Genomic DNA, 27,229 nt, shown 5'->3' with positions numbered 1-27,229 from the left:
ACGTGTGCAGAGAGCAGGGAGCCGGCACTGACAGCTGAGAGCGGCGGACGCTGGTAACTAAGGTAAATATCGGGTAACCAAGGAAAGGGCTTCTTGGTTATTCGATATTTACATTGGTTACCAGCGTCCACAGAAGCCGGCTCCTGCTGCCTGCACATTTAAGCTGGTGTCACACATAACGACGACGACAACGACGTCGCTGCTACGTCACCATTTTCTGTGACGTTGCAGCGACGTCCCGTCGCTGTCGCTGTGTGTGACATCCAGCAACGACCTGGCCCCTGCTGTGAGGTCGCCGGTCGTTGCTGAATGTCCAGCTTCATTTTTTGGTCGTCACTCTCCCGCTGTGACACACACATCGCTGTGTGTGACAGCGAGAGAGCGACGAAATGAAGCGATCAGGAGCCGGCACTGGCAGCTGCGGTAAGCTGTAACCAGCGTAAACATCGGGTAACCAAGGGAAGACCTTTCCCTGGTTACCCGATGTTTACGCTGGTTACCAGCCTCCGCTCTTGCTGCCAGTGCCGGCTCCTGCACTGTGACATGTGGCTGCAGTATGCATCGGGTAATTAACCCGATGTATACTGTAGCAAGGAGAGCAAGGAGCCAGCGCTAAGCAGTGCGCGCGGCTCCCTGCTCTCTGCACTGTGACATGTAGCTGCAGCACACATCGGGTTAATTAACCCGATGTGTGCTGCAGGAGAGCAAGGAGCCAGCGCTAAGCGCGGCTCCCTGCTCTCTGAACTGTGACATGTAGCTGCAGCACACATCGGGTTAATTAACCCGATGTGTGCTGCAGGAGAGCAAGGAGCCAGCGCTAAGCGCGGCTCTCTGAACATGTAGCACAGCGACCTTATGATCGCTGCTTCTGCTGTGTTTGACAGCTAAGCAGCGATCATAACAGCGACTTACAAGGTCGCTGTTACGTCACCGAAAATGGTGACGTAACAGCGACGTCGTTGTCGCTGTCGTTTAGTGTGACACCAGCTTTAGTTGTTGCTGTCTCGCTATCACACACAGCGATGTGTGCTTCACAGCGGGAGAGCAACAACTAAAAAAATGGTCCAGGACATTCAGCAACAACCAGAGACCTCACAGCAGGGGCCAGGTTGTTGCTGGATGTCACACACAGCAACATCGCTAGCAAGTTGTGCCTCAGCAGCGATGTTGCTTAGTGTGACGGTACCTTAAGTTGTGCAGTCTGTTCTCACTTTCCCTTTTATTATTTGTGTTTGTACTTTCTTTACAGGCATTCACAAGAAAAGCCATGAAGATCCTCAAGGTTTTGCCACTATTGGTTCTGTTGTCTTCTTGCCAAGCACATAAAGACTTCTTTACTTCAATTGGTAAGCTTATTTCTTACTAAGCACTTGATTATTTCTAGCATTTTGACTTTGTGGATGAAGCGGTTCAGAATGAAGCGGACCATGAAGACTTGGATATTACTCATTTGCGGGAATGTAACATCCAAAAATAGACTAGAAAGAAATGCATTATAAATGAGTGAGGCTGTTCTCTTACACACATTAATATATTTTGTTGGGTGTTTTTTTACCCCTTTTGTATAAATATCGATAATCATTTTTTTGATTTTGTTTAAAAATATGTAAAATGACTTGTATAAAACTCATGGTACAGCGTATTCCATATTTTATGTAGGTTAATTATCTTGTACTTTTTACATTTGCGTTGCAGGTCACATGACCGACTTGCTGTATACAGAAAAGGATCTCTTAACGTCACTAAAAGAATACATAAAGGCTGAAGAGGTGAAGCTGGAGCAGATCAAAAAGTGAGTGCATGCCAGTGTCACGCCTGCTTTCCTGATAACTGTATTTACGTGTAATCTTGTTAAACCTATACCCTGAAAGATCGTTATCACTAGATGGACCCTGTAAAGGGAGTCTGGCAGAATTTGTTTGCTATTTAAAGGTAAGGTGTCGCATTTTTTTATTTTTGTATTAATACTAGTGATTTATGGAATCAAGTATTTTTAATACAAAATTAAATTCGCTGTTTTATTTAGTTTTTTAATTCTAGTTTTACTGAAACACTGTGGGCTGCCATCTTGGATTTGCTGTGTGTAACGACAGCTACTCACCTCAATTACGGCAGCCCCCTGTTCATAAGAGGTAGTTGTCAGGCTCCGACCCTATACTTAACACAGAGACCGCTTTTGCTGTGAGCTGGACATGCCCGCTGGGCTGTCCAGATCACAGGAAAGGGAGGAGATTGCTGTCATCTTTGTGGAGCCCACAGCGTATGCTGTGTACTGCACTTTCACCCTGTCACTCGCTCGGGATGTGTGAGTACAGGCACCGAGCCGCCGCTACCCCCTCAAGCCCCTCCCCACCGCTGCCACTCTCCCCACTCTTGTGTGCTCATCTCAGGTCTCTGCTACTAGCAGCTTAGTGGAGCGCGGTATACTCAGGAGCGCACGATGCCAGCTGTCCTCGGTAATAGTTTAGACATTAGGATCGCTTTGCGGTCACCAACAAAATGGCTTCCCACTCTGATCCTAAACTTCATCCTCCCTTATCCTTTTGGAAACACCCAAAACAGGAGGGGGGTGTGACATCACACACAGGAGAGCAGATTCCACCCACTTTTACTGCAGTTGTAATGAGAGCTAGTTCTACAGTAGGATTTCAGCATCTGCTCCCCCTAGTGTTTGAGTGGAAAATATCAAACTTTTTAATTTTTTTTTTTTTAATTTTGCTCAATTAAAAACAAATAATATTTAAACATTAAGGCTGGGGCCACACAGGGATTACTGCGATCCCCTCGCATGACACTCGGCTCACGCTGGCAGTACAGCAGAGCCAAGTGTCATGAGTGTCCCTGCTACTGAGGTCCGATCATGCGAGCGGACCTCAGCTGCGGGGGGCGGGCCGGTGCTGAGGAGGGGCGGGCAGGCACTGAGGAGGGAGAGGGATTTATCTCCCTCTCTCCTCCGTAGCCGGCTATTGCCATTCTCGCCCTGCACTCACGGTACACCGGTGCACCGCGAGTGCAGTGCAATGTTTCTCTCGACCCATAGACTTGAATGGGTGCAAGAGAAAGAGTCTGGCATTACAGTCACAGCATGCTGCAATTGTTTTCTCGGTCCGATTAGGGCTGAGAAAATAATAGCTCATGGCTGCTAACATACAGGGTAATATTGGTCGGAGTGGAATGTGATATATTTTTTTTTTTTTTTATCACACTCCACTTGCACCGATTTTCATGTTGTGTGGCTTAGGCCTAATACTTTAGTTTTTCAGTTATTGAATTTTTTTATTTATTTTTTTTTAACCACATCTTCCCTTTAATCTGTATAATGTTGTGACAGGGGCGCCTGATTCCAGGGATGTTGTTTATTAGGCTGTGTGCTGTAGTTTAAATACAATCAGTGTTTTATCAGCAGTAGATTAACACTGGCAGACTAGGTGTGGGGGCCAGGGAGTCCAGATAATCTGTAACCCTGCCTCCACCACTGATTGGCAGCTTCCTATGTACGCTATGCATTGTCAGAAAGCTCCCAATCAGTGGTGTGGGTAGTTTATACACAGCTCAACATTCAAACCACTACAAAAACAGAGAAAAGGATTTTCACTGTGCTGTGCATTTTGTCTCCTTTTAGCAATTAAACTGATGAAAGCGTCCTCTTGGTAATAACTCACTGATTCTGCTGCAGTTGCTGAGCTTGTAAAATCAAATTCCTTTTTTTTATTTTCAAGATGGGCAGAGAAATTTGATTCACTGTCAGAAACTGCTACAAAGGACCCAGAGGGCTTCTTGGGTCACCCGGTCAATGCTTTCAAATTAATGAAGAGGCTCAATACCGAGTGGCTGGAACTGGAGAATCTTGTGCTCAAGGATATGTCAGATGGTGAGAACCTGGTTCAGCAAAAATACGGCTCCGACCTTTTAATTTGAGTTCACGAAGCACAGAATAGACTTTAAACTGAACTGTGGGTTTTTGTTTTTTTTTTTTTTTTAAATAGCTATGTCTTGCGTATGACGACAAAACATAATGGGATTCCCATGTAACTTTTTTTTTTTTTTTAATTTTAAACTATTTTTCTTGCAAGGATTCATCTCTAACTTGACAATCCAACGTCAGTACTTTCCCAGTGACGAGGATCAGACTGGAGCAGCCAAGGCTTTGATTCGTTTACAGGACACTTATAACCTGGACACAGAAACCATTTCTAAAGGAAACTTGCCAGGTATTGTAGGGACAACTGCATTTATACTACATTTATTTTAAGGAGGTTCTCCCACAGAGTGCATTTTATTAAATTCATCTTTGATAATTTTCACAATTGGATATGTTTAAATGTTCCTATGCTGAGATTACCTTAATTGTTTTAATTGTTTCCATGCTATGTACTGTCTAACCGTACAGGGATGTGGTCTGATCATATCTCCTTTGCCAGGGAGGAAATAAGAGTATACAGAGGACCGGATGGGGTTGCAGCTGATACATTTGGTGAAGTAAAATGTTGTTTAAAAACATCGGGAAATGTTTTACCTCACAAAAAGGATCATCTGAAATCCTGTGCTGTAATGTCTGTATATTCTTCTATTCTTCTGCTTTCTCTCCTGCCCAGGAGATGTGGTATGATAAGACCATGTACATTTGTTTTTTACACATCCAGCTATGGATTTTTTTTTTTTCAAAATTTAATAAAATTTACTTTGTGAAACAACACCCTCTATATGACATTGTAAGCGAGTCTGTCAAACGCTTTGAGGTCATAGGTTCTTGACCAAATAGATTCTCAATCAGTGAGAAAGTCAACTTTGAATTAAAAAAAAAAAAACTAAAAATTTTTTTATGTGTGTGTGTGTATATATATGTATATATATGTGTGTATGTATATATATGTGTGTATATATATTAATATATTATATATAATATATAATACTTCTGCTGCAGTGTATTGAGGGCAGGCCAATAGCTAGTAAGTGCACCAGTTGTCTATTACTTGCCATCAGACATCTCCCTCCTCATCGTCTTTATGTCTCTTGAAGGGAATCTGTCACCAGGTTTTTGCTCCCCAATCTTAGAGCATAATGCAGAGACACCCTGATTCCAACAGTGTGTCACTCACTGAGCTGTTTGCTGTCATTTTGATAAAATCAATGTTTTCTCTGCTGCAGATCTGGTAGTTATACAAAGCTCATGAATAGGCAGGACTACCTGCAGAACGCCAAGTTGTCCTCTAATGAGCTACTGCCAAACAGTGATTTTATCAAAACTACACTAAGCAGCTCAGTAAGTGACATATCGCTAGAATCAGGATCTCTGTCCCTAAGTTATGCTGCTCTCAGATTAGGTGGCAAAAAACTGGTGACAGATTCCCTTTAAATGCCGTTCCATAACTCTTTTTGGCAGTGTTGAACTGACACCCATTAAACACATTGGGTTGGTACCAGGCAGGTGCCCTTACTGGGAATTGGTCCATCCTTGGTGCACTCGCAGCCTCATTTACATAAAGGTTTGTTTTTTTTCTCAGTAAAGCGAGATTTATTTGTAGCCAGAAAGGGGTGGCAACCCTAAATCTCTTGACAGATTCCCTTTAAAATAATAAGGAAACCTATAAAATGAAGACTTCACATTCTAGTGGTCTGTAACCTATTTGTTATAGGTGTGAACAACAAAGTCACTCTGACGGCTGAAGACTGCTTTGAATTGGGGAAAATTGCATATACGGACGCGGACTATTACCACACGGAGCTATGGATGCAGCAAGCTCTGCGGCAGCTGGATGCAGGAGAGAAATCCTCCATTGATAAGGTCTTGGTTCTAGATTACCTCAGCTATGCGGTATACCAGCAAGGAGACTTGGAAAAGGCCTTAAAGTTAACCAGAAGGTTGCTGGACCTAGGTAGGCCCAATATGGTGTATATGTATATAAATTTTTTTATTTTTTTTTGTGGGGATAGAAGGGGTCATGTGCTGCTGCAGGGAAGGTTTTAATTATTTTTGCATGTCCTATGTACAGTAGTACCCAAGATCAGTTACTAAGGAAGATTAATTTTATTCCAGAGTATCTGCAGTAATATATATATACAAAATATCTATATTATATATTAATATATATATTTTATAAATATATATATATATATATATATATATTTATTAATAATAAATATATATATATATGTATATTAATAATAAATATATATATATTTATAGAATATATAAAAAATGTGTGTATGTATATTTATATGTGTGTGTGTATATATGTGTGTGTATATATATGTATGTATGCATGTATAATATATATTTATTCTAACCAGGTTTGGATATTTACAGTCCTTCTGAGCACTGAGGATAACCCCATTGCTAGTTCATCCTATTTACCATGAGCCCTCCTCAAACCCGGCAGTTTCTTATATAATAACTCGTTCTGCCTGTGGGGGAAACACGGCTTCACTGCGGGAATACGAGCCATCACTGTTAATTACAAGCTGGCCCCATTCGTGGTGAAGGCATTATCTCGCCATACTTTCATATTCTGCTAAAAAATAAAATGAGTGCAAATTTATATAATTAAATCTAGGGTGCTTGTACATTTGAGAGGTTGTTTTCCCGTCTTCTGTATTCACAGATCCACATTTTGTTGGAACAGAACGTGTCATTTTAGGCATGTAAAATTGTGGTAGAAAATGTGTGGTCTCCAGCGCCAGAATCATTTAAATCTCAAAATTACTTAGGATGTCACTTGCTGCATTATATCTCCAAGTAAAACCACTGATTTCAATTAACATATCTGCTTTAATTCTGCTAAGCTCGTTGTAAATTGCACCCCCTCCCAAATTAGAATCCCAATATGTGTCCCAATTTATTTTACTGTTGGCTTAAGTGGGGGATGGGGGGGGGGGCTTAGGTGATAATTCATATAGTTACCCCTCTGTAGGGGGCTCTAAGACCACAAATTGGTGCATCCATCAAAACAGTGATAACTATAGTGAAGGATGTTTCTTGCTAAAACAAAGAAAACTTGTCATTTAGAAGTCTAGGAAAGATGACCAATAATTCTTATTGGAATAAGTGTGTTCCTCTTAAAGGGAACCTGTCAGGGTGTAATATGCACCCAGAACCATGAGTGAGCAGTTCTAGGTGCATATTGCTAATCCCTGCCTAATTGTCCCTGTATCTAGTAGCATAGATAAAGATCTTTAGAAAAAGTATTTCTAAAGATCCTTTAATGATATGCAAATGAGCACAGGGACTAGTCATAAGGGTGTTTGTTCCTGCACTCACCCTGTGCTCATTGTGTACTCTTAGCATGTTAGCACACCCCTATGGGCGTGCTAACATGCTATTCAATTTTCCATTGCCTAGGGCAATCAGCAGTGACTCATGTACCTGTGTCCGCTGCCACCGCTTCAGAACGCCAGGTCAGTGCGCATAAGTCCCTTCTTCCGGTCCGTGCACTTCCACTCATGCGCACTAGACCTCTCTGAAGCCGGGACACATACACCCGGCTTCAAAGTGAACATGACCTGAAGTGCCGGGCGTTCTGATCACAGCGGACACAAGTTACGCGCGTCACTGCTGATGACGACACAAGGGCAATGGGCATTGAATAGCATGTTAGCACGCACATGTGGCAGAATGAGCGCAGGAACGAACACCCTTGCAACTAGTCCCTGCGCTCATTAGCATGCCAAAGGATCTTTAGAAAATACTTTTTCTAAAGATCTCTTTATCTATGCTAGTGTAATGCAGAGACAGTTAGACAGGGATTAGCAATATGCACCCAGAACTGCTCATGGTTTTGGGTGCATATTGGTCCTAACAGGTTCCTTGGTCATCAAATACACTGCTGGGCGTATTTGATGTTATATAATACCTTGAAAAAGTAGTCCTAAACTTTTTCCACTTTTTTTTTTCTTTTTTTTTTTTTTTTTTCATGTTACACCCAAACACTTTGAATTTTATGTGAATATACCGTAATTTTTCGGACTATAAGACGCACCGGACTATAAAGACGCACCCTGGTTTTAGAGGAGGAAAATGGGAAAATAAAACTTTAAGCAAAAAAATGTGGTCATGACACACTGTTATGGGCGAGGATCTGCTGCTGAAACTGTTATGGGGGTAATGTCCCCAAAATTTTCTACTAAGGTACCCCATCCTGGTAATGATCCTCCTGCCTTGTATATGATCCTGCTATAAACCCCCATCCAGCCTGTTCACATACCCCCCCCATCCAGCCTGTTCAACATACCCCCCCCCCCATCCAGCCTGTTCACATACCCCCCCCCATCCAGCCTGTTCACATACCCCCCCCATCCAGCCTGTTCACATACCCCCCCCATCCAGCCTGTTCACATACCCCCCCCCCATCCAGCCTGTTCACATACCCCCCCCATCCAGGCCTGTTCACATACCCCCCCCATCCAGCCTGTTCACATACCCCCCCCATCCAGCCTGTTCACATACCCCCCCATCCAGCTGTTCACATACCCCCCCCATCCAGCCTGTTCACATACCCCCCCCCATCCAGCCTGTTCACATTACCCCCCCCCATCCAGCCTGTTCACATACCCCCCCCCCATCCAGCCTGTTCACATACCCCCCCCCATCCAGCCTGTTCACATACCCCCCCCATCCAGCCTGTTCACATACCCCCCCCATCCAGCCTGTTCACATTACCCCCCCCATCCAGCCTGGTCACATACCCCCCCCCCATCCAGCCTGTTCACATACCCCCCCCCATCCAGCCTGTTCACATACCCCCCCCATCCAGCCTGTTCACATACCCCCCCCATCCAGCCTGGTCACATACCCCCCCCCCCATCCAGCCTGTTCACATACCCCCCCCATCCAGCCTGTTCACATACCCCCCCCATCCAGCCTGTTTACATACCCCCCCCATCCAGCCTGTTCACATACCCCCCCCATCCAGCCTGTTCACATACCCCCCCCATCCAGCCTGGTCACATACCCCCCCCCCCATCCAGGCCTGTTCACATACCCCCCCCCCATCCAGCCTGTTCACATACCCCCCCCATCCAGCCTGTTCACATACCCCCCCCCCATCCAGCCTGTTCACATACCCCCCCCCATCCAGCCTGTTTACATACCCCCCCCCATCCAGCCTGTTCACATACCCCCCCCATCCAGCCTGTTTCACATACCCCCCCCCCATCCAGCCTGTTTACATACCCCCCCCCCATCCAGCCTGTTCACATACCCCCCCCCATCCAGCCCTGTTCACATACCCCCCCCCATCCAGCCTGTTTACATACCCCCCCCATCCAGCCTGTTTCACATACCCCCCCCATCCAGCCTGTTTACATACCCCCCCCCATCCCAGCCTGTTCACATCCCCCCCATCCAGCCTGTTCACATCCCCCCCCCATCCCAGCCTGTTTACATACCCCCCCCCATCCAGCCTGTTCACATACCCCCCCCATCCAGCCTGTTCACATACCCCCCCCCATCCAGCCTGTTTACATACCCCCCCCCATCCAGCCTGTTTACATACCCCCCCCCCATCCAGCCTGTTCACATCCCCCCCCATCCAGCCTGTTCACATCCCCCCCCCATCCAGCCTGTTTACATACCCCCCCCCATCCAGCCTGTTCACATACCCCCCCCCCATCCAGCCTGTTCACATACCCCCCCCCCATCCAGCCTGTTTACATACCCCCCCCCATCCAGCCTGTTCACATACCCCCCCCCATCCAGCCTGTTCACATACCCCCCCCCCATCCAGCCTGTTCACATACCCCCCCCCCATCCAGCCTGTTCACATACCCCCCCCCCATCCAGCCTGTTCACATACCCCCCCCCCATCCAGCCTGTTCACATACCCCCCCCCCATCCAGCCTGTTCACATACCCCCCCCATCCAGCCTGTTCACATACCCCCCCCATCCAGCCTGTTCACATACCCCCCCCCCATCCAGCCTGTTCACATACCCCCCCCCCATCCAGCCTGTTCACATCCCCTCCTCCATCCAGCCTGTTCACATACCCCCCCCCATCAGCCTGTTCACATACTCCCATCCTGCTATATGCCCCCATCGTGCTCATATACCATCCTGGTATATGGCCTGTATCCTATAGCACAGAGAAAAAAAAATAAACGTTATATACTCACCTTTTCCTCAGTCCCTGCAGCAACCGATCACATCTTCCTCTCTGGCACGCTGATCTGTGTGTGTGGAGCCGTTCCCCTGCAGCACGCGATGTCTTCCTGTCTGTGCCGATCAGCTGACCAGCTCAGCACAGATCAGCTGACCGGCACAAACAGGAAGACATCGCGTGCTGCAGGGGGGCGGCTCCACACACGGGGACGGGTGAGTGCACTGATTCACTGCACCCCGCGCTGGTAATGACGCGCGGGGGGCAGTGAATACAGCCGCACATGATCACTTCCAGGCTGTAATTGCCAGGGGTGATCATGCGGCCGGCTCTTTACTATGCACGCGTCCCTCCGTCCACCTGTCAGCGCCGGCTTCTGGCGCTGAGAGATGGCCGGGAGGATGGGCGTTGCATATGTAATGAGCGGGCCCACGTGGTCACGGCAGGCGCTGCTGCTGCCTGCTCGTGTCCCCGATGACCCGCTCCACCACAGCACCCTCGTTCCCGGGCCGCAGCCCTATAGTCAGACCATAAGACGCACCCCCAACTTTCCCCCAACATTTGGGGGAAAAAAAAGTGCGTCTTATGGTCCGAAAAAATACGGTACCAACACTAAGTAGCATGCATTTGTGAAGTGCAAATGACATAATACATGGTTTTCTAGATATCTTAAAAAAAAATAAAAATATATAAATCTGAAAATATTGACATGAATTTGTATTCAGCCCCAAATGAATACTTTGTACCTTTCCCTGCAATTACAGATGCAAGCCTTTTGGGGGCTATGTCTCTATCAGCTTTGTACTTTTCAAGGATGAAAGTTTTGCACATCCTTTGCAAAAATAGCTGTAGCTCAGGTCTGTGAAACAGCAATTTTCTTGCCACAGATTGTCAATAGGATTTAGGTCTGGACTGTTACTGGGCTATTCACATACATGAATATTGATTTTGATCTAAAACTATCCATTGTAGCTCTGGCAGTAAGTTTAGGATTGTTGTCCTGCTGGAATAAACCTACTTCCCAGTCTCAAGTTTTTTTGCAGCCTCTAACACTTATTTTTTTTTTCCCCTCCTGGTTTTCCCTGTATTTAGCGTCTTTCATCTTCCAATCAACCTTTGATGATGCCACCACCATGTGTGACTGTAGAGATGGTGTTTTCAGGGGGGTGTGCAGTGCTAGTTTTTCTGCTGCACATAGCATTTTGGCCCAAAAAAATTATCTGACCAGAGCACCTTCTTCCACATGCTAGCGTTTTTTCCCCTACATCGCATTTTGCAAACTGCAAATGGTACTTCTTATTTCTTGCTTTCAAAACTTGCTTTCTTCTTGCCACTCTTCCCTAAAGTCTAGACTTATGGAGTGTGTGACTTTCTGGTTGTCCTGTAGACAGATTCTCCTACCTGAGTTGTGGATCTCTGCAGCTCCTCCAGAGTCACTATGGGCCTCTTGGCTGCTTCTCTAATTAGTGATTCTTGCTTGGGATGTGCGTTTAGGGTGGATGGCTATATCTTAAGTAGGCTTGCAATTGTACAATTCTCCTTTCATTCTTGGACGATGGACTGAACAAAGCTTCATGAGATGTTCAGAGCTTGGGCTGTTTTTATTTATTTAAAAAAAAAAACAAAAAAAAAAAAACCACCTAACCCTACTTTATTCTTCAACACCACTTTATCCCTGACCTGCCTGTTGTGTTCCTTGGTTTTAATTGATTAGTTTGAGTTCATTAGGGATCAAAAAACTAATCAAACAAATCTCTAAGGCCTTCACAACTGTCATTATACTGAGAATAAATTTCACACAGGTGGGACGCAATTTACTATTTAGGATACGACTGGAGACCATTGGTCGTTCAGGTTTTTATTTAGAGCTATCAGACTACGGGGGGGGGGGGGGCTTAATACAAATGCACATCACAATTGTCAGATATCTATTTTTTGTTTTTTTTGTTGTAAATACGTAGAAAACAATGTATAATTTCTAGAGTTGAGGAAGTACCTAACTATTTGTACTCGCTATACTAATAACGAGTACTGTCGAATACTTGCGTATTGTAATGCCGTACTATGCATGCGAGTAGCGAATAGTGCATAGTGCGGCATTTGGGGTTACTTGTTACTTTGCGAGTTTTCCCCATTGATTTGCATTGCACATGCTATTCGGAAATGGATACGTGAGTATTAGTACGTGTAATGCGTATAGCGAGTACGAATAGTTAGGTACTCGCTCAACTTTAATAAATTTCCTTTATACTTTACAATTACTTTCCACTTTGTCTTGGTATATCACATAAAAATCCCAATAAAATACAATTACGTTTGTGGGTGCAAACGTGACAAAAAAAGTTAAAAAGTTCATGGGGTATGAATACTGTTTTAAGGCACTGTAATTTCCACTGCTATGTGAAATTGCTGAATAAAGGTCATCTTGACCGGCACGGTTAGCTGCCCCACAAACTCCTCTTGCTCTTTTCATTCTAGATCCTGAACATCAAAGAGGAAATGGAAATCTTAAATATTTTGAATATATCATGACAAAAGAGGAAAATAAATCAAGCCCCTCTGATTCTGAAGCTGTAGAGCCAAAAACAAAGAAGGGTCGCCCTAAGGATCATTTACCGGAAAGACAGAAGTATGAGCGGTTGTGCCGTGGAGAGGGTGTTAAAAATGGTAATTGCTTTATATATGTGGTATACTTGGATAATAACTGTTTTATATTGTCTATAGCGTCCTATTCCCCATACATGCCTTTTTTGTATCCTTAATTTTCTCTCCCTTCCCCAGACTCCCCGCAGACAGAAGAAGCTGTTCTGCCGCTACGATACTGGAAATAAGAGTCCGATTCTTCATCCTGTCTCCTACAAAGCTAGAGGACGAATGGGACAAGCCTCACATTGTGCGATACCATGATATCATTTCAGATATAGAGATTGAGAAAAGTGAAAGAGCTTGCAAAACCTCGAGTGAGTTGTTCATTGCTCTTCTTTTTTTTTTTTTTTTTTTTCTGCAAAACGCTGCTTATTTTACTATGGTATTTACATGTAGGGATCTGTTAATTTGCATGGCTCCATCAACTAGCACCAGAATTTATATATAAATTAGCTATTGCATTAAGTCAGCAAGATTGCAACTTTCCCCACAGGCAAAGTATAGGCTTCTTTTTAAAAAGGATTTTTTTTCATGAGTGTAGCGGATGGTACGGAGGGGCAGCATGTTAACTGGTTACAGTTGGGGTCTATTAACACACTGGCCGTTTTCTTTTTTTTCTATCACAGCACTATTTTTGCCATGCTGGTCACATTGTGGCGATGTGGCCTTTTCTTCTCCCTTTCACATCACTGTAGGAAGATGCTAAGTGGAAAGCTGGTAATCAGTTGGGGTAAAGGCTACAAACGCTGCAGTGTGTAACCATAGTGTGTGACCATAGCCTTAAAACTATAGCTCAGGTGATCATTATTTTCAATTAAAACATAAATTTGTGAAATTAGTCATAGTGGTTGCTATAAATACACTGTTTTGGCTATTTTAAAGGGAGCCTGAGGCTTTATTCACACTGCCCAAACCACAAGCAACATGAATCAGTCAGGAGATGTCCTTCTTTGAAATTCTGTGACGTTCAGAAAAAAAACGTAATTTGACAAATCTGCCGGGGACCATGGGGGAAAAATGAGACTTGTCCTGTGTTATCCCCCGGCCGGCTTCTCCCCGCGCTGTCCCAGTTGATTGACAGATCTGTCTTTGTCAACTGGAAAATCATAGGGAGAAGCCAGTCAGGTCCTGAGAGTCAGCCCAGTCTCTCCATATAGCTCCCTGCTATCATTCCAAACAGGTGTTTTTTTTTTTTTTCTGAAACACGACATCTCAGCAGAGATGGGCAAGTATTGAAATATTCTGGGTCAGATTATGCTATCCGAATACAGAGTACTGTTCCAGTATTTGTCACCAATAACCAACCTAATGCAAGTCAATGGGGAACCTAAGCATTTTTCTTGAAGACGTCACAGAAAAATGCTCGGTTCTCTATTGACTTGCATTAGGTTCGTTATTTGTGACGAATACTGGAATAGCACTCTGTATTATAGCATAAGCCGGACCCGAATTTTTCACTATTCACCCATCTGTAAATCTCCGAGAAGGACATACCTGGCTGCAATCGCACAGCCAGGCTCTGATTCATGCTGCTCATGGTTCGGAGAGATTGCATCGAAGGTCGGAGTCACACTTGCGAGAAACTTGCGCTAGTCTCTCATCGCATTACCTGGTACGGCCTCACACTCTCCGGACATGAGCCTCTCCGCTGCACAGAATTACATGCAGCTGACCCGCTCCTGTCAGAGTGTGCGGCCTTGCCGGGTGATGCGATGTGAGACTAGCGTGAGTCTCTCACAAGTTTGACTCTGTCCTAATAGGTTCCCTTTAAAGGGGAGCTTTAGTCATGATTTTTATATCTCCCATTTGGGGATTGTAGAAATAAACTGTGGTGACCAGGCCTCTATACAGTTCATGGTCCATGGTCTCCTAAATGTCTCTTGACTCTGGTTCTACTGAGTGAATTGTTGTGAGTGGTTCATGGTATTTGACCTTGGATAGGTCAACTGCAAAATATAAGCCTTATTGGAGATATAAAATATGGGACATTACCATTTCTTGCCTGCGCTTACAACATGACTTTGCATCCAAAGGGCTTCTGATTGGCTGGGTGAATTTTAGTTTGTTTGTTACAACTCTTATGATTGGTTGGCTTCACAGTTGAGGCGAGCCACCATTTCCAATCCTATCACAGGAATCCTGGAGACTGCTCACTACAGGATTAGTAAAAGGTAAGTCATAAGTGTCTCATAACCCTATGTACAATCTATTTCTTGGGCTAGGTGCTGTTTTCTGTGCAAAGGAACTGAGTTATCAGGATTGCTTTCCAGATAGATCAGTTTGATGTTGCGTCACGTCTGGTGCAGAGTTGGACAACCTTTTAGCTGGAATCTATTCTGCTCTGGTGATCTATATTATATATTTAATTATAAAGGCTTTCATTATACAGCCTCCTATATGGTTATCCTAAACAAATCCTCTAATTTTAATTTTTAAATAAAGAAATCTACTAATCTTAATCTACTAAAAGGATTGGTCTAGAACTCTGCACCGCAAAGTGATAATTTCCAGTGTCTCTGATTAAAAAGTGAAAGGACATGTAATTGTAGACTGAATCCTTGCTGCTGGTTAGTATTACTGTATTTACTAGAATGGCTGCTTAGTCAAGGCTGAATTCACCCAGACCGATCAGAACCCCTAGCACGGCACGTATCATGCCTGCTCCCAAATTAAACCAAAGTCCTTTCTCTTTTTGTAGCTGAGACGGGCTACAGTGCATGACCCTCTGACAGGACAGTTGACCACTGCACAATACAGAGTTTCTAAGAGGTAAGGGAAAGCCCTTTTGGCATATAGATCTGATTCCGGGGAGACAACAGATATCCAAACGTTCTGTCACAAGTCCCAAAGGGACCTTTATGGTGAATCAAAGAATTGGTGAATTTTATCATTAACATTTATCTATATAAAAGCCTCTTCTGACAGGTTTCTCCATGTGTAAATTCAGTTTTCTAATCTAGAATTAAAAACTTAGTGCTTTGTATTGTTTGGTAGTTTCAGTCACTTGTAGTCAAAGCAAGACCTTAATTTCACTATGGGGTAAAGTAGGAGGAAGTTTACACTACTGCCGTCCTTTACTTCCTCCCTGCTATTGTCAGCTAACTGAGCAGATGGCATGAGGAATAGAGAAAATGCCCATATGTCCAATGTTCCATATCAGGCACTACAAGCTGTGTGGTGTCTTTAAAGAGGTGGTTCACTACTTACCTCTACTAGCCATATCGATATAACGTTCAGAAACAAGGCTTTTCTCAAATACTTTGTGTTGGCAATAGTACATCTGAGCGACGGTACTGCGGTCCGCTCATCCCCATCGCGTGACACCTGGGCTCCATTACCTCTGAGATCGGTAATGTCACATCACCTTCCAGTTGACCCCCGTCATCACTGAGGCGGGCCTCGGTCTGAGTGACTGGGCTGTGGGCAGAGTTTCCCCGCTCACCACTGTCCATCATCTCGTGCGCACTCTCCTTTGCTGCAGAGCGCCACAAGCAGGAGCGATGCTGGGCTATGATGTGCGGGGAAACTCCGCCAGAGCCCAGTCACTCATGGAGACAGGGGCCGGCCTCTGTGATGTTGGGTCAACTGGAAGTTGAGATGACCTCACCGGATCTCAGAGGTCACGGAGCCCGGGGGTCACACGATGGGGATGAGCAGACCGCAATAGCGCTGCTCAGAGGCAGAATTGCCAACACCAGGTATTTGAGAGAAGCCTTTTTTCTGAATGTTAGATCGATGTGCCTAGTAAAGCTAAGTAGTGAACCACCCCTTTAAAGGGCACTCGCTAGTTAAGTCATGTGATTCCAGCAGCCATGTCGCAAAATCAACCAGTGTGTAGAAATTTACTGACACTAGTGGGGAGAAGGGAGTGGCAAGTGTAATCGGAGCTAAAAGGCTTGTTGAATCAGTGGCCATGTCCCGGCTGCAGTCCATTAGATTTGTAACATGGCTGACCGTGAATAACCTCGTCCCGTTACTACATTAGGAGGAAAGTGGTCAGCAGGGCAAATGGCTGAGCTTTGAAAGGAAAGACCTCACAAAGTGTCTTTACACAAGGATCTAAGAGTGCTGAAGCTTTTATTCTTCACTGCAGGTAGCTTTTAGTTGTTGCTGTAGACCAGTTATGAAATGCTAATTTCCGGGTCATTAGTTTGGTGAATGGTTTGTCCAAGACCCTGTGTGATCTCTGCATCTTCACTCTCTTATGTGGCCACTAACCATAAAATCTCTATCCTCCTGTATTTCTGAACATTCTCTCGCTGATGCATAACTTGGGACTTCATTTTTTTTTTTCTTCATAAGACTTGGACTAACAATTCCTTTTGACATGTTTTTTCTTTTTTTTTTTTTTTTTTTAAAATGCATTAAATATCTGATTTTTCATTTAGTTGAAACCCAGAGTCTAAACTTTATGTAACCTTGTTGTGATGCCCTAGCATGTAAGGGGTGCTTCACACACAGCGAGCTCACTGCCGAGATCGCTGCTGAGTCACGCTTTTTGTGACGCAGCAGTGACCTCATTAGCGATCTCGCTGTGTGTGACACTGAGCAGCGATCTGGCCCCTGCTGCGAGATCGCTGCTCGTTACACACAGCCCTGGTTCGTTTTCTTCAAAGCCGCTCTCCCGCTGTGACACACAGATCGCTGTGTGTGACAGCGAGAGAGCGACAAATGAAGCGAGCAGGGAGCAGGAGCCGGCGTCTGACAGCTGCGGAGGCTGGTAACTAAGATAAACATCGGGTAACCAAGGTGGTTACCCGATATTTACCTTAGTTACCAGCCTCTGCAGCTCTCACGCTGCCTGTGCTGCCGGCTCCGGCTCTCTGCACATGTAGCTGCTGTACACATCGGGTTAATTAACCCGATGTGTAAAGCAGCTAGGAGAGCAAGGAGCCAGCGCTAAGCGGTGTGCGCGGCTCCCTGCTCTCTGCACATGTAGCTGCATTACACATCGGGTTAATTAACCCGATGTGTACTGTAGCTAGGAGAGCAAGGAGCCAGCGCTCAGTGTGCGCGGCTCCCTGCTCCCTGCACACACAGCTGTGCGCTGGTAACTAATGTAAACATCGGGTAACCATACCCGATGTTTACCTTAGTTACCAGTCTCCGCAGCTTCCAGACGGCGGCTCCGTGCAAGCGCAGCGTCGCTTGCACGTCGCTGCTGGCTGGGGGCTGTTCACTGGTCGCTGGTGAGATCTGCCTGTTTGACAGCTCACCAGCGACCATGTAGCGATGCAGCAGCGATCCTGACCAGGTCAGATCGCTGGTCGGATCGCTGCTGCATCGCTAAGTGTGAAGGTACCCTAACTGAGACAAAATGTGTTGCCAGAGATTGTCTTGCAGCTGAAGTGTCTATAGATTAAGGATCCCTTTACATACACTGATCAGTGATCTGTAAACTTTTACCGATCGGTCATTTGAATGCCTGTTTATGCATGCAAACCGAAGTACACTATGCATACTCTGCGTCCTATACTAAGTTGCTTAGTGCTCGTTAGCTGCCATAGCTCTCAGCCGTACGAATCCTGGTTACACGGAACAATGATCTCTTATGCTTCACGAGAGGTCATTTCACCCGATGAGCAAGCATTTTGCTCCTTCACAAGGTGATCAGCAGCAGCCTGTTTATAAAAGATAATTGTGAAATGAGCTTTTTAACAGCACTCGTTCATGATTATATTGCAGTGTAAATGCACTTTAAGCTTTGCACAACCGCACATGGGACAGATAAGACTATTCTTTATGCCTACGGATAAGTGGTGCGAAATATATACCATATGTGTGCCGCCCCTGTAGCAGTCGGACTGCTCTGATCCGGGGGTTTTGCTGTGGCTAGAGGGTCCCCGGACCTGGGGCTCAGCGACCACTCAAATAAAAGGGGGAAATATTTACAAGGGGACAGTTCATGATGCCACCCGTGGTGTGCGGTAAGGGAGTACCGCCGCCGATGGGAGTACCCAGGGTGGATGGAGTGGGGCAGTGAGATGGTGGTCCCTCCACGGGTAGGGAAGGCCCCGGGGCTCCATAGGGATGGTGGAGGTGATTTGGGCAGGTCAGGACCCGGGGAGGTAAGTTTACTCACTCAGGCAGTACAGTTGTTAGTGCGGCCAATAAGCAGACTCTGACACAGAAGTAAACCAAGTCTCTAGGTGCCGCTGCCACTCTGGGGAGCCCGTCCAGGTGTCCGCTCCCGCTGGTATTGCTTAGTGGTCCGGAGCCTGCATCCATGCACAATTGTGTAGATGTTCCTGAGTGACCCTTCGGCCTCAAGCTGTCAGGGTCCCACTCCCTATATTTAAATAGTGGAGCTGTGCTCTCGATGGCTGACACTTGGGATTTCAGTGGGCTGCATAAGCTGGAAAGCCGTATCCTCCTCGGTGTGTTGATGCCTTCGATCTCTGAGCTCGTGGGGAAAGTTCATAAAGAGACTATCCTCCACAGGTGAATTATCAGGTTGCGTGAAGCCACTCCCTGATCTAGGGTCCTGTACCCCGTCATGCTCGGTACCGGTCCGGTTACTGGACTTCTGGTGCCGACCATTATCCAAAACTAAGTCTGCCTGCTAGACTTCCTCCAATACCCTGCGACCGGGTCTCCGACTCCTCTGGTCCCAGACCGTCTGCGACCCAACCAAGGTCACACAAGGAGCTACAACTCCCTCAGCTCCTCACTCTGAGGGCTACTGCTCATCTGACTTCCTCCCTCCCACCAGTCCGCCTGACCCATAGGCGGGTGACCCTTTTCCAACAAGACCACCAACTGGTGTGCCTGACAGGGTGTGGTGTGAGGTGTGGTTAGGATTTGATTACTGATGGAAGAAATACCAGTGTGTAGGAACTCAGAACCATGGAGGGTGAGTTCTGCACCATGAGAGACAGGTGTGCAGTTCCCTGTGGCACCCTGATAGTCCGGGGCATCACATATGCAAACCACATGTCCATCCACATTATATTAACATAAAATGCATGTTCAAAGGTGACGGATCATACAAATGGAAACCTTAGGATAGTCTAGCTAAGTATGTGGCATTAAATTAGGGGTACAAATTTAAAAAAAACCAAACCCTTAATTCTCTTGATGGACTCTTAAAATTAGTATTGAACTTAATGTAGCTTTCAAACATAAACTGTACGTAAACTTGAAACCCTGTATCGCGCCTGCCAGATTGGTCTCAGTAAATACATATATAATGCACACCCCCCCGTAATTTTGTATGTGATGTAGTGTAAGTACTGTGTATTAAAATGCGGATGATCGCTGGTTGCCAGTGCTGCTCCGATCCTCTTCTGGCCCTTGTGACCGCTCTTGAGCTTTGCCAGCTCACGTTGTGTGAGGTGGAGCTCTTTCCCTATGTGTCTGGGAACCAAAACACTCTATAGGTTTACATTTAGAAAGAATGTTTTGTTCCATACACAAAGCCCTGTGTGAGCCAGCAAGTCTGTTTTCAGGTCACATCAGAGCAGAGCTGGAAACTGGGAAAGGTTGGAATTGGTAAGTATTTTAATACATTTACACTCAATCACATACATACTGTAATTAGGAAGGTTTAGGGAAAATGTATATATTCCCAAGACATATGTCCCAATTCATCTAAAAGGAGAATTCACACCAGCCCTGATGAGGGGGCATTTGGAGTCTGAGGCACCTAATTCCATTGAAAAGGTTGTCCTCTACTTGGACAACACCTAGTCAATAGCTCTGTTTCTCCGCCCCCCCCCCCCAGGAAAATAACACTTATTCACACCCCTGGTGCGTCTAATTTGGCTGGATGAGTGGCCTCTGGTGATGCAAGGGGTAACGTCTATCTTAAGTCATGTGCCAAGGCTTGTAAAAGAGTTGATATTGACTTTTAGAATGGTTACTTCCCATGGGTGGCGCTATAGTTCTAGTCACCTTTGTGTCTACGCTATTTAGCTTTTCAGAGAAGCATTACATGGCCTATAAGGCTACGTGCGCACGTCTGCGTTCTGCCGTGACCAATATTCTGCAGCGTCTTGTCACTGCATGTGCGTTTAAAAACGCAGCCGAAAAGCTGCGTTTTGGATGTATTTTGAGTGCAGAATGAATGCACAATTCATGCGTTCTGGATGCTGCCTCTCCCATAGACAGTGGGAAAAGCATCCAAAACGCACAAAAGAAGTGACATGTTGCTTTTTAGAATGTAGCGATTCGGCCACAAATTTCAGCATGCAAATCTCTGCGTCCTAAAACGCAACGTGCGCATGGAATTTGCACAAGTTACATAGACTTTGCTGGGGACACAGAATGCATGCATTTACGCTGCAGTGCTAGGCGCAGCTTAAATACATGCAATACGCACACGTGCGCACACAGCCTTAGGCTGCTTTCACACCTCCGGTTTCTGCAATGCGGCACACTCCGGCACTTTGCAGGAAAATCGCAACCGTTTTTTTTTTTTTGCTGCCGGTTGCGTTTTTTCTGCATAGACTTTAATTAGTGCCGCATTGTGCCGCATGGCCTTGCGTTCCGTCCGGTTTTTGCCGCATGTGGCAGATTTAGCCGATGCGGCGGCCGGATGGAACGTTGCCTGGCACGTTTTTTCGTGCGGCAAAAAAGACCGCATCGCGCCGCATTCGGCCGATGCGGCGCATTTTTCAATGCATGCCTATGGCGGCAGGATGCGGCGCAATGCGGCAATAACCGCATCCGGCCGCCGCATGCGGTTTGTGCCACTGCGCATGCTCAGTAGCATGCCGCAAGCGGCAAAAACCGGACTGGCCGCAAAGGAAAAACTTATGCAAAGGATGCGGTGTGTTCACCGCATCCGTTGCATAGCTTGCACAGCCGGATTGAGCCGCAGAGCTCAAGCCGGATGTGTGAAAGCAGCCTTAGGCTATGTGCGCACGTTGCGTAAAAACATGCAGTTATGCTGCGCTTTGTAGCGCAGCGTAACTGCATGCGTCCTGCGTCCCCTGCACAGTCTATGGAGATTGTGCAGGGGCCGTGCGCACGTGGCGTCTAAGAGCGCAGCGCTTCGGCTACTGCCGAAGCGCTGCGCAAAAAGAAGTGACATGTCACTTCTTTCCTGCGCTATGCCGGCAGCTCCTGCTCTGTCTATGGCAGGAGCTGCAGGCAGAGCGCATGGAATCGGCGCTCACTACGGACATTTCTGCAGCGATCTAAAGCGCACATGTGCTCTTCAGATCGCTGCAGAAATATCTGCAGGGCTAGTACGCAACGTGCGCACATAGCCTTAGTCTCCTTACGCTAGCTTGGCTCTCTCCATTAATTAGCCTTTTAGTCTATTGATAAACATGCCAGTAAAGCAAAATTGTAGCTATTAGAACAGCTGTAGAGGTAAATGGATGTAACATGAATAAGAACACATATAACAGGATGTGAATGTGGGAGTGGAAGTTGAGCAGAAAAAAAGCACCACACGTACAAATGCCTGTGCAACGTCAGGAGCCGTCAAGGGAGTACCCTAATAATAGGACCATTTAACATTGCTTACATTTAGTTTTCAGATTTTATAAACTTGTCAGAACATGTTGCATGAAATTCTCCAGAACCTTCTGCCGTGATATGATGTAATACCCTATATTATGCAGGCACTGCTCTGAAATCATAGGGATGTGTGCTGTATAGTATATGCATGTAGTTTATTACAGACTTGTTATTTTAGGGTTTTTTTTTGTTTGATTGAACATTCCTGGCCATAGCAAAGTCTGTGAATGACAAATATTTACTGTGCCTTCTGCACTTCACGATGGCTTATAGCCAATATCCACCAAGCTTATTCTTAATAAACCAGGGCGGCCTGTGATGTGTCACATTCAGAAAAGACGTAACTGCTGGCACTCAAGGAATGCAGAATGGATTACTGTAATTTTATGGCTTTAAAGTGTGAGGTTAAAGTCCAAGCCGGACTCGTTTTGCTAGAAGTTTATAAAGTGTGTCAATTAGCCAATACGTACAATGAGTAAGATATTGGTAGTAACATTGGCAGCATAAAGTGTGGTTAGTAAAGCCCTAAACCTATATAAACTAAACATTGCAAAATTCTTACTTTGGACGACTTGGTTATATTTACACAGTTTTAAAAGTATGCCAATATATAAACTAACATATTGCAAAGGGGTATCCTTATTACTTGTTTAGTTTGTCCATTGATTGACCGTTCTCTCCCATATGTCGGGACGTTTTAGAGACAAGCTTATCAGTTTGTGCGGCTGTGCTCGGAGTCCTGCTGTTCGATTTGGGAAGCATGAACCTAGTGACAGGTTTTTGGGTGTTTTTTCTACATCCATTCTGGGTTGAATTTCTAACTGGAAGAAAAGGGGCCCATTCTATAAGGGCTCATTCAGACATCAGAACTTGTATTCGGAAATCAATCTGTGGTTTTCACAGCACTCATACCTGTGATTGTATATGGGGCCATTCATTGGACCGTGGTCTACAGAAAATCGTGGCGACATATCTAATTTTTGATCTGAGTGTCAGCTCAAAATTGTCAATGCAAATCTGTCAGTGAAAAAAATCAGATGACTGAGTGCTGTCCGATTTTCACGGACTTTCAAATGGGAAAGGTGGAGACTTAGTTTTTCTCGTTCATGTAGGAAAACCAATCTCTTGGCTCCCACTCTGATCATAGATGGTTCCGTTTTTCTTCTATGTAAGCAAATTGGATGTCTGAATGAGCCCTAAGAAGGTGCATACATTTACAGCCAGAGTAGGACTGGCCAAACCAGAGCCACATCTGTAGGCAGCACTGTTTGGGGGCCTTTACCCTCATCAGTACAGAGCAGCGTCCTCGCTGTCTTATGATATTAACAACCAATGCCTTGCTCTCTACTGTTGAAAAAGGAAAAAATAAAATGTTGCTGTCCGAGGTCTATTAGTTTGGCCAGTATTAGTATACAGTTAGAAATTTTAGTTAAAATAACATGGCAGTTAATTAATACATACTTATTATGCATTGCTTGTATAGCGCCATCATCGTACGCAGCGCTTTACAGAGATCATCACTGTCCCCATTGGGGCTTACAATCTTTGAAGAAAAAATGATATGGAACTTAGGAGTGTTGGAGGAAACCAGAGTAGCTTGAGAAACCCACGCAAACACTGGGAGAACATAAAAGCTCCTTATCGATGTCGTCCTTGGTGGATTTGAACTCAGGGCTGCAAAGTAACTGTGCGATCCACTGAGCCACCGTGCTGCGCATTATACTTACATACTACATTGTGGCAGCTTGTACTTGTCCGCTCCTGTCTGGCACTTTAGATTACAGTACGCCATAATTGTGGCTAGCTGATCATTAGGAGATTGTCCCATGAATGCCTTTCATTAATGCAGCCCGTAGTAGGCACTCAACATCCCACGGTTCACTGTGGTGACAGTTCTGTATGGGAATAGTCTGGTTACTACGATGCCGTCACATTACAGTCCTGTGTATGCAGAGTAGCATTGCTGACCTCTAGCACTGTGCATGCTCAATGACTATACTTAAAAGGGCTGTAAAACTCCTCTGCACCTGACTGGAATAATAATCCGTGCCCCTGTGCTTCTATTTACACCAGTGCTTGGCTCTCTAGCTATGAGGACCCGGTCATTGCTCGCATTAATGCAAGAATACAAGAATTAACAGGACTAGATATGTCCACTGCAGAGGAACTACAGGTATGTGGATGGAAATGTTTAGAGATTTGCTGCTATAATAAAAGAAATTGTAAATTAATAAAAAAAAAAATGTAGACCCTTGGCTTGTGCTTTCCGTACTGCAGCTGTTCAATCAGTAATTGTTCCCAATTGTCCTTCGATTGCACAATAAGTGTTTATTGTTCCGAAATTGCCACAAATTAATTTATTCATTCACAGCCTTGTAGCTGCAGGTGCACACACATGAATCATAAAGAATCATTTTCTTGTCCATGTCATTGTGTATCTTGTATTTATTTGGCAGTCATTAAATTTGGGATGTGGTGCATGTGCTTACCACACAATGAAAAATGGGAACAAACTAAAAATGTGTTTTTTGTTTTTTTTTTTTCCTTTTTCCAGAACATTCACACACTTTTCCAATGTAAATGCAGCTTTTAGTCTCACTGCTCTTGCAGTAAACAATCTCCAAGTGTGATTTATGATTGAACTTTTTTTTATTCTAAATCAAGGATGCACAACCTTTTGGTTTTTCTTTTTGTTTATTTTTAACAAATTCCAAGTGCAACAAAAACATTTTAAAGTAGTATTTGCATGAATACATTACCAGAACCAAGATTTTAGCATTTATAGAGATTTTGCTAAAGAAAAAAAATCAATGTAAACACACAAACTTACACAGAGTTTTTGGAGGAGAAACTTGCCAAATTCTCATCATAAAACTTAAAAATCCTCAAAAGTCTTGAGCTTTACATAGTCATGAAGCATGTTTTGGACTGCTACATGTGTACAAGATCAGAATCGCAGTCAGCTCATATGAGGCGCCAGAATCGCAATCTGTGCATGAATACCGCACCAGGCTTAGTACAGCGATCACTTGTAATGTTGGGTCAGCCCCATATACAATTGTATCACATGAACATACATCTCCATGGATAGCTTTAACAATGGTAAGGAGATGCTGGGAGTTGTTACCAGTCATCATCAGACTGCGGACCATACAGGACCCATGGTACAGCTGAGACACAGGCAGTATCACAAGTAAACATTTACAATAAAGATACCTTTTATAGATGACATCTTCTATTATTGAAGTCATTCCCATCCCTATTTGTTTCTTACATGTAAAACAGAAGCCATGATGAGATTTCATTCCCAGAGCTCATATCTCCGGACCCGCCTCTTCTTTCCCCATCTTCAGCAGCACTTCCGACATGGTGCCCTTAAAAATAAAAGTATCTCTTATGATGTGAATCTAAATAATTACCTCTCACTGTGCTTCCTGTACAACCCCCTCACTACTCATTCTCCCCTTATCTATAATGCCCCCCCCACACTGCACCATTCCATATTATTCCCCCACACTACCCCTCTCCATAATGTCCCCTCCATCCAATGCCCCTCGCTGTACTGTGCCCCCTTTCACAATATTCAACCCTATTGCCCCATAATTTCCCCACGCAGTCACATCAACCCAACCCCTCATCTAAAATAGGATATTTAATGTTCGAATCCTCATGGAGCCCTTACTGTTGCCTGCTCTGAGGCCACTGGGATGACCTAATCACGCCACTGTAAGTTGGGGTGGGGGCTGCCTAGTGCTCCTCTGCCCCTGTTCCAGCGAAACAAGAAAATACAGAAAGAAGGGAGTCTGTATCTCCCACTTCTGTGGGCAGCAACAACCTGTTGGCAGACTCCATGCCGGCCCTATTGTGCAGACCTGCTCTAAATGTAGCGGATGCCCCTTGCCATTGTTGCAGGGCTATGTATAAGGCTATGTTTACTCAGTGCGATTTTTTTTTTTTTTTTTTTTTTTTTTTTTTTATTTTATTTTGCATTGTTTTCATTGGTTTTATAGAAATACATGGTAATAAAAAGCTGCTTTTTACAGTGCCAGTAAAACCCAATAAAATTCCATAAATCTCATGCACACACATCAGCTTTTTTTTTTTTTCTTGACTGAAATGGCAAACTGCTGCATTTTTTAAGCAAACAGCTTGTCTATTCTTTCAGCGTTTCTGGTGGGGTTTTTTTTCGCCATTGAAAGCAATGAATGAAAAACTCAGCTGCATTAGTTTTATTCCCCTCCCCCCCACCCCCAACCACCCAAAAAAACAAACAAAAAAAAACAACTTTGTTGGAACATGTACTGTAAACAAATGACACACCAAAAATGCAGAAAAAAACACAACTCTTTACTGCCAAAAAAGGAGCAAAAACACACTTTTTAAACATGGCCTAAAATCATTAGAAAGATCTCTGCACTGTCCCATTTTATATTTGTACAGCTTTGTTATGCTTTCAATTGATTTGTCTGTACAAACAATGGGCCCCGTTCTGTAGAAGTGTAGTTTTTTTTTTTTGGGGGGGGGGGGGTGTTTGGGTAGGAATTACTTGCTGAAATTTCTAAGGTCTGTTTCACGTCTGTTCAAACCTTGGGTGGGGGATTAGTTTGATAGATATGGACATTTCTGTGATTGCTGAAGATCTCAGTGTTGGATCCCACATGTCTGATGACCTTTCCTATAAATCGCCTCTTTACCATCCTTTGGAACAGGCTGCATGTTACTCGCCATCAGCTAACTTCCACTTTCAGATCTGGACCTAAAGATTTCATGTGGGGAATGTAAAAAATGTCTGTCCATTCTCATTCGTCACTGTGTTCTTCTCATAGGTGGCAAACTATGGTGTTGGAGGCCAATATGAGCCCCATTTTGATTTTGGACGGGTAAGTGTATCTTTTAGAGGACAGATAAATATTCCCATGTATTGTTTTTTTTCTCTTTCAGGTGGCTAATTATGGCATGGGAGGACAATATGAACCCCACTTTGACTTTGCACGGGCAAGTAACGCTCTGGGGTCCTGCAAGC

The 27,229-nt window shown here is 44.8% G+C and overlaps 1 protein-coding gene across 1 annotated transcript in view; it reads left to right on the top strand.

Annotated features, from left to right (window-relative positions):
• P4HA1 (prolyl 4-hydroxylase subunit alpha 1) overlaps nt 1-27,229 on the top strand; it is a 77,724-nt gene that overhangs the window by 37,211 nt on the left and 13,284 nt on the right. Inside the window, 12 exon segments of the mRNA XM_075348941.1 lie at nt 1,250-1,346; nt 1,696-1,792; nt 3,720-3,871; nt 4,074-4,211; nt 5,637-5,876; nt 12,571-12,779; nt 12,874-12,930; nt 12,932-13,024; nt 13,026-13,052; nt 15,437-15,507; nt 24,280-24,379; nt 27,033-27,086. Of these exon segments, the coding sequence (XP_075205056.1) occupies nt 1,268-1,346; nt 1,696-1,792; nt 3,720-3,871; nt 4,074-4,211; nt 5,637-5,876; nt 12,571-12,779; nt 12,874-12,930; nt 12,932-13,024; nt 13,026-13,052; nt 15,437-15,507; nt 24,280-24,379; nt 27,033-27,086 (1,317 nt within the window). The 5' untranslated portion in view covers nt 1,250-1,267.

Source organism: Anomaloglossus baeobatrachus, chromosome 5 (genome assembly GCF_048569485.1).
Source record: "Anomaloglossus baeobatrachus isolate aAnoBae1 chromosome 5, aAnoBae1.hap1, whole genome shotgun sequence".
Classification (NCBI taxonomy): domain Eukaryota; kingdom Metazoa; phylum Chordata; class Amphibia; order Anura; family Aromobatidae; genus Anomaloglossus; species Anomaloglossus baeobatrachus.
Note: the sequence above shows the minus strand (reverse complement) of the source record. Positions and strands in the feature narration are given on the sequence as shown.